Here is a 13,640-nt window from a genome sequence, read left to right as displayed (position 1 = left end):
TGAGCAATGATTTCTAAATCTCTACCAAATTGTGGACAGAAGCTTTTTTGTCTGAAGGAAATTTGTTATATTCAAGCTTAAAATGTGCTCAGTTCTTCAACAGTCCACTGTATAATTTTGCAGATCCATTCTTTTACCCTTCTTATATACAGGTGACCACCTCCCTTTTTTTCCAGACACTTGGAATTTTGAGGTGAGTGAGAGATTCATCAAGATTCATCGTGAATGCAAGCATAGTAAGGGACCAGTTCCTTCTTAAAGGTGAACCGGTATTCCATCTGGACCAAGCATCTTATTTGTTTTCCACTTTTTCAGTTGCTTTCAATGCCCGGGATGCCTATTTCTGTATCCTCCACTCAGGAGTCTATGCAGCACTCAAAGTATGGTATGTCTGTAGGCTCCTCCTGCATGAACAGTGTTTTAAACACAAAATTTAAAACTCCAACTTTCCTTTCATTTCCTGGCCATGCATTTATTTCTATAAATGATCAAGAAAGTTTATCCTGTTCAATGACTGACTAATCAAAAACCAACTTTGATACTGACTTGTGAGACAGCACATGTGAAAGTGCACTGTTGATAATCTGCCCCTGTCATAGGATGCTTAAAGTGGTTGCCTGTGAAAAACATTTAATGGGAGGGATGAAACTGGTTACTTGTAATTCACAGTGTTGAGAAAAGTCATGGGATACGTCCTAATATCATGTCAGACCTCCTTTTTCCTAGTGTAGTGTAGCAACTCAATATGGCATGGACTCAAAAAGTTGTTGGAAGTCCCCTCAAGAAACACTGAACCCTGCTGTCTCTATAACAATCTGTAATTGTGAAGGTGTTGCTGGTGCAGGATTTTGTGCATGAACTGACTTCTTGATTATGCCTGATAAATATTCAGTACCATTCATGTCGGGCAGTCTGGGTGGCCAAATCATTCACTCAAACTGTCCAAAAAGTTCTTCAAACCAATAGTGAACAACATTGACCTGATGACATGGTGTATTGTTATCCATAAGTATGCCATCATTGTTAGGGAACATGAATTCCATGAAGGGCTGCAAATGATCTCCAAGTAACTGAACATAATCACTCCAGTAACTGGTTCCATGTCCTGTAAACAAAGCCAAAATCATTGTGGAGGCACCACCTGCTCACTCAGTGCCTTTTTGACAACTTGGGTCCATGGCTTTGTGAAGTATGTGCCACACTTGAACCTGATCGTCAGCTCTTACCACCTGAAATTGGGACTCATCTGACCATGCCACAGTTTTACACTCATCTAGGGTCCAATTGATATGGTCATGAATCCAGCAGAGGCACTGAAGGCAATGTCATGCTGTTAGCAAAGACACTCACATTGGTCATCTGCTGCCATGCCTCATTAACACCAAATTTTGCCACAATGTCCTAACAGATGCATTCGTCATAGATCCCACATTGATTTTTGCTGTTATTTCATGCAGTGTTGTGTGTCTGTTGGCACTGACGACTCTACACAAGTGCCACTGCTCTCTGTTGTTAACTGAATGCCATCAGCTACTGCATTGTTTAATGCGAGAGGTAATGGCTAAAATTTGGTATTCTTAGCACATTCTTGACACAGTGTATCTCAAAATACTGAATTTCCTAATGATTTCTGAAATTGATTGCCCCTTCTATCTAGCTCCAACTAGCATTCCACATTTTGAGTTTGTTAATTTCTGTTGTGTGGCCATAATTACATTAGAAAACTTTTGACAAGACTCACCTGAGTACAAATGACAGCTCCACCCATGCTCTGCCCTTTTATATCCTGTTTACATGATACTATCACTATCTGTATATGTGCACATTGCTAACTCATTACTTTTGTGATAATGTGTTATCAAAAAGTAATGGGAACTACTGTAATTTTTCAGGATTATACATCCTATTTTTAATTTTTTAATCTTGTTGGTACATATGTTCCTGATGTCTATTTGTATTTTCAGATGTTTTCAATATTTAGTTAATTGTTGACAGTCAGAAAGCATATACATGTTTTGAGTAGACTCAGTGGAATTTTACTAGAGGTATAAATGTCCTGAAGAGGCTCAAGAAGATGCTGAAGACAATGACCAGCCTGGTCACCCTAGAACATCAATTACTGACAAAAACACGGAGGACATAAAGAAAATGATTCTATAAAATTGCCAAATCTCCATCAGAGAGGTTGCTGATAATATTGTTTACATGTTTTGGGTGTGAAACATGTAGCAGCAAGGTTTGTTATGAAATTATTGAATTTCAACCAAAAATGGTGTCACATGGATATCACTCAGGAATTGCTGAATTAATTCAAAAATGATCCACAACTTCTAAACAATATTGTAACAGGTGAGGAAATGTGGGTATACTGGTATGACTTTGAAACCAAGGCCAAATTGTCCAAATGGAAACTGCCTGAAGACCCAAGACCAAAAAAATTTGGTACGTTTGACCACATGTGAAGGCTCTTTTCACTTATAGTGCATAATGATTTCCTGTCTTATAGTTGTACAGTCAATAAGGAATACTTCAAGCAAGCTCTGCACTGTTGGCATGAAGCATTCCAAAGAAAACAACCAGAATTGTGGCAAAACTACTCATTTAACTTATATCATGATAATGCTCCACCTCACACCTCAATGCTTGTTCATAATTTTTTGACAAGAACAAAATTTCTCTGTTGCCTCATCCACCATATTTGCTGAAGACAGCCCACTGTAACTTCTTTGTAATTGTGAAGCTGAAGAGAACCATGAAGGGATGTTATTTTACCAGCATTTATGAGATAAAAACAGAATCTCTGAAGGAGTTGAACACCAGAAGTGCTGCCAATAATGTGTGAAACGTATCTGCCTGCTTTATTGACCTGCATTGCAGGGCAGCCAGCATGTCAGAGGCAAGAAATTATTTTTCCAGCCCCCAACATGTACGCTGGTCTGCACGAGAAGCACCTTGTGATGGAATAGTACTGGCTTCCATTATAAATCTTCTTGGTATGGCATCCAACACCATTTTCAAGCCCCTTACATATAGGCTGTTCATCATGGCAGATGTGTTGTTGTTGTTGTTTTTGTATCAGCTCACTAATCAACCTGTTCTATTGGGGTTGCACATGCAGAGGGGCACTTTTGGGAGAAGTTTGTGATGGATATAGGAGTAAATGGACTGAGAGGAGGGGTTGAAGGAGATAATAGAGAAGGGGGGCAGAAGAGTATGGGCAGGGAGAGGTGGCAAGATGGAAAGGATAAGGAAAGGGGGAGGAGGAGATGAATAAGGAGAAGGTGACCCAAGGAGGTAGGTAAGGTGAAGGAGGTAGTGGGAGAGGAGGGAGAAGATTAGGGAGATGTGGCGATGAGGAGACGAACAGAGAGCAGTTGGCAGGAGGAGGTAGATAGTGGGAGGGAGACAGGAGGACATGGACAGAGAAATGAGGCAGCAAGAATGGGCAGAGTAAGAGGGGAACAGGAGTTGGATATAGAGAGAGGGCTTGAGGAGGAGGCTGGCAATGAGAGGGAGGTGGAAGAGATGGATAGAGACAGGTGTGAGGAGGGGACAGACAGAGAGAGTGAAGGAAAAAATGGACAAAGAAAGGGGGAGGGGGAGATGGAGAGACAGAGGAAGTGAGGAGCAGTTGATGGATAGACAGAGGTGGGAGGATGAAGTGGACAGAGAGACAGGGGGAGGAGGGTATGTGTGCAATATACAGTAGATTTCCAACACCCACATCAGCGGAACAACAGGGAAAAGGCTACTAGTGACAATAAATGTGAAACAGGTCACATTAATTAAAAATTTTGTGTGTAGTATTAGAGAATTTCCCATAAAGCCAGTTTTACAGCAATTCAATGAACTTTCTACTATGAGACACCAGGTGCAGAATAGAATTTACAGGTAGATAACTGTTCATGTGGTGCCCAGGGTGAGGATCACATTGCAGATGAGGCACTGTGAATAAGATCTCACAAGTTTTAGTACAGATATACATGACAGAACTTGCAAACTGTTGACAGCGTTTTACACGGACAGGCAAAATGGAGTGCCTACAGTAGGGTGTTGTCAGCAATATTCAAGGTTGTGAGACATTTTGCCTCTTACATTAAAACCCAGCCACTGATGGTGTTCATAGATCATAAATGCATCATATCACCCTTCCATATCAATGATAATTGTTTGCCATGGCAGTTCTGGCACATAGAATTAGTCAGCTAGCTCAACACAGACATACTGCATATTAGAGACACAGAGAACATAGTTGCCTACTATTTTTCATGAGTAAAGAGTTTAGTCAGCATTTTAAATTATGATGACCTTGCCACAGCACAAGAAACAGATCAAGAGCTGCACTACTTACTAACAGACTGGCTCATAGGATTGTAACTGGAGGAAACAGATGTGCCAGGAAGCAAAGTCAAGATATGGCATGATGTCTCACGATGGTGGCCACGGCCATAAATTACTCAGTGATTCCGCAAAGTGGCATTTGACAGCATCCAAAACCTAGCACACTCAGGGACAAATGCCACTATCAAGTCTCTAACTGAGCACTTTGTGTGGCCACCAGGCAAAAAGGATGAGAGGAACTGGACTCGTTCATGCTCTCAATGTCAGCATTATAAAGCAGAACAACAGGTTGGACAGAGACTATACCAGTCACAGACATAGTGACCAAGACAATAGTGAACACATTCATTGCACATTGGTTAGCACATTTTGGAAGCCCACTGCATATTACAACAGACAAAGGCTGACAATTTGAGTATAATCTGTTCAACAAACTGACTAGACTGTGTGGGTTCCAGTGCCATCACATAACAACTTATCATCTAGTGAGCAACAGAATGATTTTAATGTGGCACAGAACACTGAAGCCAGCCCTCTTATGTCACTGAAAGGGTTGAACAGAGGTGCTACCACTATTACTTCTAGGTTTACAGACTGCATATAAGGTGGATATAAGTGCATCAGTGTCAGAGATGGTTTACGGGGAGCTGTTGAAAATTCTGGCACACTATTTCACAAATGTACCACTACCAGCAGAAATGGAGCTACCACTGTTGGTGGAGCAGATTCATGAGCATGTGCAGGAATGAGGGCAGTGTGGAGGGTAAAAATCGTAGAGGGAGACCAAGAGATCAATACACTAAGCAGATTCAGAAGGATGTAGGTTGCAGTAGGTACTGGGAGATGAAGAAGCTTGCACAGGATAGAGTAGTATGGAGAGCTGCATCAAACCAGTCTCAGGACTGAAGACCACAACAACAACAACAACAGTGCAGGAATGAGGCAGCCACCTGTGTACCACCAGAGCATACATCCAGTCTTCATGGACAAAGCATTGGCAGATTGTTCACACATCGCGCTGCACACAGACACTGTCCAGGCTCCTCTACAACCCCCTTATACTGGACCTTACCATGTGTTATGACGTGATGATTATAGAATGATATCTTGAAAAATGGTAAAAGCATTAGTGTGTCCACTGAAAGAGTGACATGGATAAGCAAGTTACCCCCTCAAATCCAAGTGTATGTGTTTACTAATGATGATGACATGTGTCATAACAAATTACAAATTGCTGACTGAATTTTTGCACTGCAAGATGGATGCCATTATCACCCAGGATTTACCAGGGGTCTACAACAGCAGCTGCCATATTGCACAGTGAGACAGCAACTGATAACTGATACAAGCCAAATGTGTCTGGAGAAACATGACACATAAAAGTTTTGAAATTTTTGAAAACATAGTCAGCGATTTAAAAATTTGTTAAAATTAAAATTTAAAACAGTCTTGATCGCAATCTTGTTACAATATTTTATTGGAATGAGTGACTGAGATGGTCGAGGGTCGATGAAACTCATCTAGCAGTGTCCCTCCACCACTCTGGAGTCTGTAGATGACTCTTTCATGGAATCTTAACCAGTCACTCACTCCAATAAAATATTGAAACAAGATTGTGATCAAGACTGTTTTAAATTTTAATTTTAAATTTAAACATGACACATTTGATGTAGGTCAATGCCCTTCAGCTCCCAGCATGCCTCATGATGAACTGCCTGTCAAAGATCAGTCTACTACTGATTTCACTCAAAATTCCAGCAACAGCTGATAAATCACATGTTGGTGCTGATTCCATTCATGTTTTCGAGCAGCTACTCACAAATGCATCACACCAAACATGCACCCAAATGATGGTTGTGAACTCCAGTTGGGGTCACAGGTCATGCAAATAAGCAAGTATGCCTAAACCTTATGCACATAAGCCAAACCAGTTTGCCTTATGGGATGGAGAATAGTGGCCATTTACAGTTCTTGACAGAAAAACAGGTCAGTGTCTTCTTGCCAACTCAGTCTCTGAAATAAGTACAATCCTGAAACATCTTCCAGGATTTTAACTTCAGGATCTCTTCTACAACTCCAGGTGGTGAATGATATACCAGTTGCACTGTCGACTTAGGACAGAGCACACAATTTGTATCAACATTCATGGTTGCAGAAATCAATGAACCACTGTTGGTCACCAACTTTATTCACCATTTCCACCCTTCCACTGGTGATTCTGTTTCTGGTGTTATCAGCAAATCACTGGTTCATACTCCATCAATGTTGAAAGATTCCTCTGCATCATTGATTAAAAAACTTCAAGACTTATACCATTCACTAACTAAACAGCAGGCTTTGTGAGAGCATAAAACTGAACATTCAAAATTATATAATAAAAATTTGGTGTTACACACAACTTTGCATGACAAACGAAGCAAACTAGCTGAGGTCAAGCATCAGCTGTCACTGTTAACCCACAAGTGGGTGCATCTATGTATAAAGTGCACCAACCACAAAAAAAAATGTTGTCTTGTACCATTTCATTGTGAGCCCCTGCCTATTCTTTCATTATTGTTTCAGCTAACACAATGCTAAAGTGTACTGTCTTATGTCCAAGTGAGCAGCAGTAACATAAAATAAACATTGAGCCAGGTGAGAAAAAATGTACGACCCAAGCAAGGAAATGACCCAGATTCCAAGCTAGCAGAACGATCTCATAATGAGGCAGTTATCTACAAGATAATAAGTAATCAAATAAATGGCTGGCTGTGATCTGATGCAGTTGCACTCTTTAATGCTATGAGAGTGTCATTACTGTGAGGTAACACTTGTACATGGAATCATAGTGATATAATGAAAGTTAATTTTATTATCATTTATTTAAACGATGATTTAGCTCACATAATGTAGTTTATTTCATTGTTATTTAATTTAACTAAGATTAAATTGTGATTTTGCTCATGTATATTTACTTTGGTAACATAAAGACAACTATTCTTTCCATGTCCACAAAGTATGCCACTTGCCTACTTGTGTTATAAAACATGGTGCATCCACTTGAGAGTTAATGAGTCATGCAATTTCTGACACAAAGCGTCCTCCACCTCTCAGTCCTCATCTCTATGCTATCTGACACACTGGAGAAATTAAAGATTAGTACAAACAACTTTAGTGGATCTTCAAACGAAGCTGAAGAATAGATAAGGAACTGTCTCAGAACGTGTTGGAGCTGGATGCTGTGAACACTGGCTATAACAAGGACATAAAATGGTTACATAAAGAGGCCATAAGTAACAGCCACAAATGCTTCACCCAGTTGGAATGTTTGGTGATTACTACTATTACTACTACTCTCTCCAACCATGGACTTCATCCAGTAGGTACAGAGAATATACTGATCAGGGAAGCTTCTCACTCTCCCAGTGTTCCTTCTGTTTCATCTAGTGTTTCTACACTCCCAACACAACTTAGTAGTAGGATGGAACCATCCACAGTGTAAAAAACTCTGAAGGATCTCCAGACTTCCAGAAAGCATGACGTCTAGCTCCAGCTGAGTTATTTTTCACAAAAGCAGCTGTTGAAGAACTATTAAATAATGGTATTGTGTGACTATCAAATACTGTGCACACCTTACCCATCCACTTTGTACCTAAGAGGGATGGCACATATGGGATGTGGGGAGAATACAGGGCATTGAACACAAGAACAGTACCAAACAGATACTCTAACCCTAATTTAGAGGACATTGCCCAAACTTGGCAACACTTAATCAATAAGGATCTCAATCACCTTCTATTCTGTTTTGCATACTTCGACAATCTATGAGTTCTTTCTTCTTTGTACAAACAATATGAGGAACACCTGCAGCTGGCCTTCTGAGCACTGGATTAATATGGAATAGTGACAAACAAGGACAAATGCCAGACACACAAGAAAGTGATTATGTTCTGGGAAACACTGTGACATATGGTATCAGACCAACACAAAAACATACAGAACTCCTCCAATAGACACCGCACCCTACCACATTCCATGAACTTCAAAGATTTCTGGGAATGCTTAACTTTCATAGGTATCACATTCTCCATTCTGCAGAAATATAGGCCCCATAACTAATGCCTTGGCCGGTAAAAGCACTTGGGGTAAACAGGCTTTGCTAAGGACCTCAAAGATGCAACTTTGGTTTGACACTGTCAAAGAGTACCTTCACATACCTTGGCAGGTAAAAATATTTGGGATAAACAAGATCTGCTATGAATCTTCAACATGGGCAACTTTGATTTAACACCATCATAGAGTACCTTCAAAACACAGCACAACCACTTTGGCACACCCAAAATAAATATGTTCCTATATGAAAACTTTTTTCTCCCACACAATGTGTTTAATATTCACTGCGGCCTAAAATATTATAGATGTAACTATAAAATTTGGTGCAGCATTACTAATTCTGTAATTGAATGTGGTGCTGAAATTTCTGAATTATATTTCAGTTTTAATGGCTACTTAACCTACCATGTTTTATAGCAGAAAATCACATTTTCCTTAATAAGTCAGAATATTATACACATTTTCTTAAATGGCCTTTAGGGTGATGTCTCTATGGTACAACATCTATGCTCTTCAAATTTCAAGTTTGTAAATATGTTTGCAGTTGCTTTAAAATTCACATCAAAAATGAAATATCTAAAAGATACGTTAAGAGTCAAACTTACTGTAACATTGATCTGCAATGAATGTCATAAAAATTGTGTAGATCATATATGATTTATTCTGTTGATTTGTTATTGCACAATCCCTACCAGCAAATGTCATGTCACATCTATCCCAGGCTACTGCATACAGCCCCATGGTTAATGCATTCAAGAGTCAGCAACACCAACAGTATGGACAGAAAGCTGTGCCTACTTCCCCACAACCTGTGCTTTCACATAGCAGTCTGCCTTGTTATTGAAGGATTTAACAATGGTGTTATTAGAATAAATGCTTGTAACTGGATGCATGAGACAGATTTTACAGCATGAAAAATTTCAGGGGTGGGGACCTTGACTTAGAAATAATGGTCTGGAAATGGCATACAGTTTAACAGGGATGTTATGGTTGTTAGAAGAGCAATGTAAGGTGACAGTAGATGGTGTTTGTAGAATATCAGGGAGAGATGAGCTTTCCATTTCAGGGTTTAGTTTAAAAATGTCATACCCTGGGCATACTTATACAGTGAGACATTGAAGACGCCAGTGGTACTGGATAACTAGGAGGACACTTCTGAGTTTTTTGAAAGTGTGAGCTGTATTTGTCAGAGGTTGAATGTAGGAAACTGCCAGCGAGATTTGTTTGTGGACAAGATCTGCAAAGTCACTGCTGGAGATGAAAGCCAAGTGGAGGTCATTGATGTATATGTTGAGAGATTTAGTATTGGAGTTGAAAAGTTTGACATGCCTAGGCTGTAGCAAAGAGAGCATTTGATATAAAAGGAGAGGTAGCTGTCAAATTGTTGACATTGTTGTTTGTTGGTTGCTTTTATATGGACTTAAGTTTGGATGTGACCTATAATAACATGGAGGTCAATGAAATGGTAAGTGGTTTTAGATTTGAAAAGTATGAGGTGAATATGACTTTTAAAAAAGACTTAAGCTGTTGCCATAGCCTTAGACCACAAAGATGTCATTGGTAAATCTATAACAAAATAGAGAAACCAGTTTCTAGGTCTTGAGGAATCCCTTTTCAATTAGGGGCATATGGATCATGAGGGGTAAGGAGGTCTGTGAAAGCTGTTGTTCTTGTGAAGACTGTAAAATTTTAACTTTTTTTAGCATGGTGCGCTTATGCCATACGTGTGTACTTGACCTGGTGTTCTGGACAGTTTCTGTATCCAGTTCAGGCAAGCTTGATGGCCATTTAACTTGTCATTGAAGTCATGTCCTCATAGAATGTCCAGGTAGTTCCTTCTTCTGTTGTCAGAGGGCTGCATGTGTCAATTTTCTTAAACTAGAAGTAACTGAGAGACATACAAGGAGAGACTCATTTATAGTTCATTCACAAGTATTTATGTAGGTAGAAATAGTGTGTAGCCTGCTGTCAGAGGTGACAGTTACGGACATTTTATATAAAGATCAAGGATCGGAAATAAAAGATACCGCCAGAGATTTTCATACTCTCCAGACAAAATTAAGAGTGATGAATCAGGAATGTAGGTGTTTCACTTGTCTGCAAGGCATATAGTTCATTCTCCTGTTTTGTATTGTGAGTAATATTTATTTCTTCATTTCCATTTGTGATTTCTAAGTGCTGATCTAATCATTCTCTCTTTATTCAGACAACAGTACAGTCACTGTGTTTAGTATTTGGTCACGTGCATATCTCAAAGGGAACTGAAACTAGATGATCAGCCACAAGTGCCAATGGTCCAAGAAGAAGTGGGTGTAGTCTCTTAGTTTTCAGACTCAACTGAAGAACTTGATTGTTTAACTTATTTCTTTGGTGACTACATGATTCAATGCATCAAAAGTGAAATGAATTGATGTGCTAGTAACATTACTGAATAAATGAAACGTAAAGACAATCTAAAAATAAACTCTGTAAGGCATAAATGGTATGATGTAAATTAACATTAAATTAACTGGTTTTTCAATATTATTTGTCATATGTGCAACCTCAAATTGCTAAAAGCCAGTGGTTATTGTTCAACAGACCCATTTTTGCAGTAAGTTTTGTGATCAAATTGCTGAGCCACAATCAATTTTCTGCTATATCGTCAATTGGCCTTTGCATTCCACAGTGCTACCAAGATTACCATTCCAAAACTATTTACATTTGAGCTATATAAATATACTCAGTTAAATTTATCCACTTCTAAACATTTCTGTGCTCTTTCTACGAATTCAGACAGAAATATAACTGTAACAGTCAACTTGTAAAACTTTTCTTTCATGACTATCATGTGTTTTGTGAGCTAAGTGAATCATCTGCTTAAGTTGTGTATTCTAACATAAACTCATATTCCTACAAGGTACTTACTTTTCCTTTTCAAATGATGCAAGTAATATGCCTATCAGATTTCTGTATTTTGCAGTTCCATTTAGAAGTAACATAGGATTGTACCAGTTCACACTGAAGTACCAGGTGTGAAGAAGCCTTTGTTGAATGGAATTAAAATATTCTGCAGCTCAGTCTGAATGGAATGAATAGGGTCATTAGGAACAGTTGTGTCTATTGAGGAATCCAAGAGTTGATGAAGCCTCTCTGCCACATACTTGTCATTCTCATATACAACTGCAGTGAAGCCTTGATTTCCAGGGATAAGAATAGTAGAACAGTCTGTCTTCAGGTCACAGATAGCATTGGATTCAACTTGAGTATGATTTTGGGTATTGGTGATGCGATCTCACAGAGGATTGAGAGGCAATGCCAGAACTAAGAAATTCTTGTAATCTGTGGAGAGGGTGATTTGTGTAAGAATAGGATAATATCCACATAACTAACTTATCTGTGCCTCTGTCAATGCTTGGTAAATTTCAAATGTTTTCTATTGATGGTATATGGATTCTCAAAACTATTGTTCTGTATTTTCTGATATTTGTTAGAAAGTTGATGAGTATGATCCTTGATTATGTTCAAAACCTATCACTGAGCTCCATTTTTTATATCCATTCCTACTTAGTTGTTGCTGTTATTAATTGTACAAGAAAATATTGTTACCATGTATCACTAAAGCATATACATTTAATGTGTATGATTAAAAGCTATTCCTTTTTGTGTATTGGAATTTTTATATATTTTAATTAAATATACAAAAACTGTGGATGAGTTAGATGTGCAGTATTTATTTCTATGTATCAATGTAAATCTTTATCACTGCCTGCAGTTATTTGCAGTGCCGTTTTGAGGAAACTTCACCCTAAAGTGAGTTAATGTCATCATAGGAATTTAGTGCGTTTGGATGTATACAACACTGTTACCACTGTTTTCTTTAGACAATTAGTCATTCTAGAAAAAAAAATCTCATTCAAAGGAGAATACATTAGATGTGAGGAGGTGAAGGGTGATGCAGCATTGTTAGCTATATGTCACTGTATCACTGAACAATTTTGCAAACTTCATGGTTATGTATTTGGAAGACACAAATGTCATGTTAATATATGTTTGTAGCAGAATATTCATAGAAGTGTGGCCTCATTATCGTGTATGAATCATCTTGTAGGAATAGTCAAAAATCTGCTGCTGTGAATAACTTATTTGACTAATACATGTTCTCCTGTTGTCCCGCAGAGAGCTAACTACTCAGTTTTATGAGTCAACAGGACAGAAGATATACATTACCTCCACAGCATATGTTGAGCTAGTAACATTATTTAAGGATTTAATTAACATTAAACAGTATGAAATATTGAAAGTTAAACAGAGATATATGATTGGACTTGAGAAGTTGTTGTTTGCTGCAGAGCAAGTGAGTAATGATAATTGACATAATAATTTTCTATTTATTGTTGTCTGGTATATACAAAGTGTAGTGAATGTTAATGGCTCAAGTTTTATAAATTGGGTTTCACATGAATGCATTAATACCTCTCTTTAAATATTTAACTTGCCTACTTTTTGTAGAGTAAAATACATTTTTGTAGCTATGGCAGTGGTGATTTCATCATATCTTATATATATATATATATATATATATATATATATATATATATATATATATATATATATATATATATATATATATATATATATATAATAGAGGGAAACATTCCACGTGGGAAAAATAATATCTAAAAAGAAAGATGATGAGACTTACCAAACAAAAGCGCTGGCAGGTCGATAGACACACAAACAAACACAAACATACACACAAAATTCTAGCTTTTGCAACCAATGGTTGCCTCGTCAGGAAAGAGGGAAGGAGATGGAAAGACAAAAGGATTTGGGTTTTTGTCTTTCCCTCTCCTTCCCTCTTTCCTGATGAGGCAACCATTGTTTGTGAAAGTTACAATTTTGTGTGTATGCTTGTGTTTGTGTTTGTATTTGTTTGTGTGTCTATCGACCTGCCAGCGCTTTTAGAATTTGTATTCACAGAACTTACCATCAGTATACTAGTGTTTAGAGATGAATTCAAATGGTAAATTCATGACAGATCTTTGTATTAACCAGCTGGATTACTCTGGTCAAAAAGGTATGAGTACAGCCCTGTTAGCTAATGAAAGATGTACCTTACAGTATACCATGTTCTGCATTAATTATGATGAAGAACATCTTTCATTTCAGTATTTTGTTGACCATACTAGTTAAAAAATTTTGCAGCACAGATGATCAAGATGCAT

At 38.2% G+C, this 13,640-nt stretch overlaps 1 protein-coding gene across 1 annotated transcript in view; it reads left to right on the top strand.

The window, feature by feature from the left end:
* LOC126184477 (dynein axonemal heavy chain 7-like) overlaps positions 1-13,640 on the top strand; it is a 1,143,184-nt gene that overhangs the window by 784,259 nt on the left and 345,285 nt on the right. The window contains exon 35 of the mRNA XM_049926869.1: positions 12,592-12,769. Within this exon, the coding sequence (XP_049782826.1) occupies positions 12,592-12,769 (178 nt within the window). The remainder of the gene's footprint in view (positions 1-12,591; positions 12,770-13,640) is intronic.

The sequence above is a fragment of the Schistocerca cancellata genome, chromosome 4 (assembly GCF_023864275.1).
Source record: "Schistocerca cancellata isolate TAMUIC-IGC-003103 chromosome 4, iqSchCanc2.1, whole genome shotgun sequence".
NCBI classification, from domain to species: Eukaryota; Metazoa; Arthropoda; class Insecta; order Orthoptera; family Acrididae; genus Schistocerca; species Schistocerca cancellata.
The sequence above is the reverse complement of the archived record's forward strand: the minus strand, read 5'-3'. Positions and strand labels throughout refer to the sequence as shown.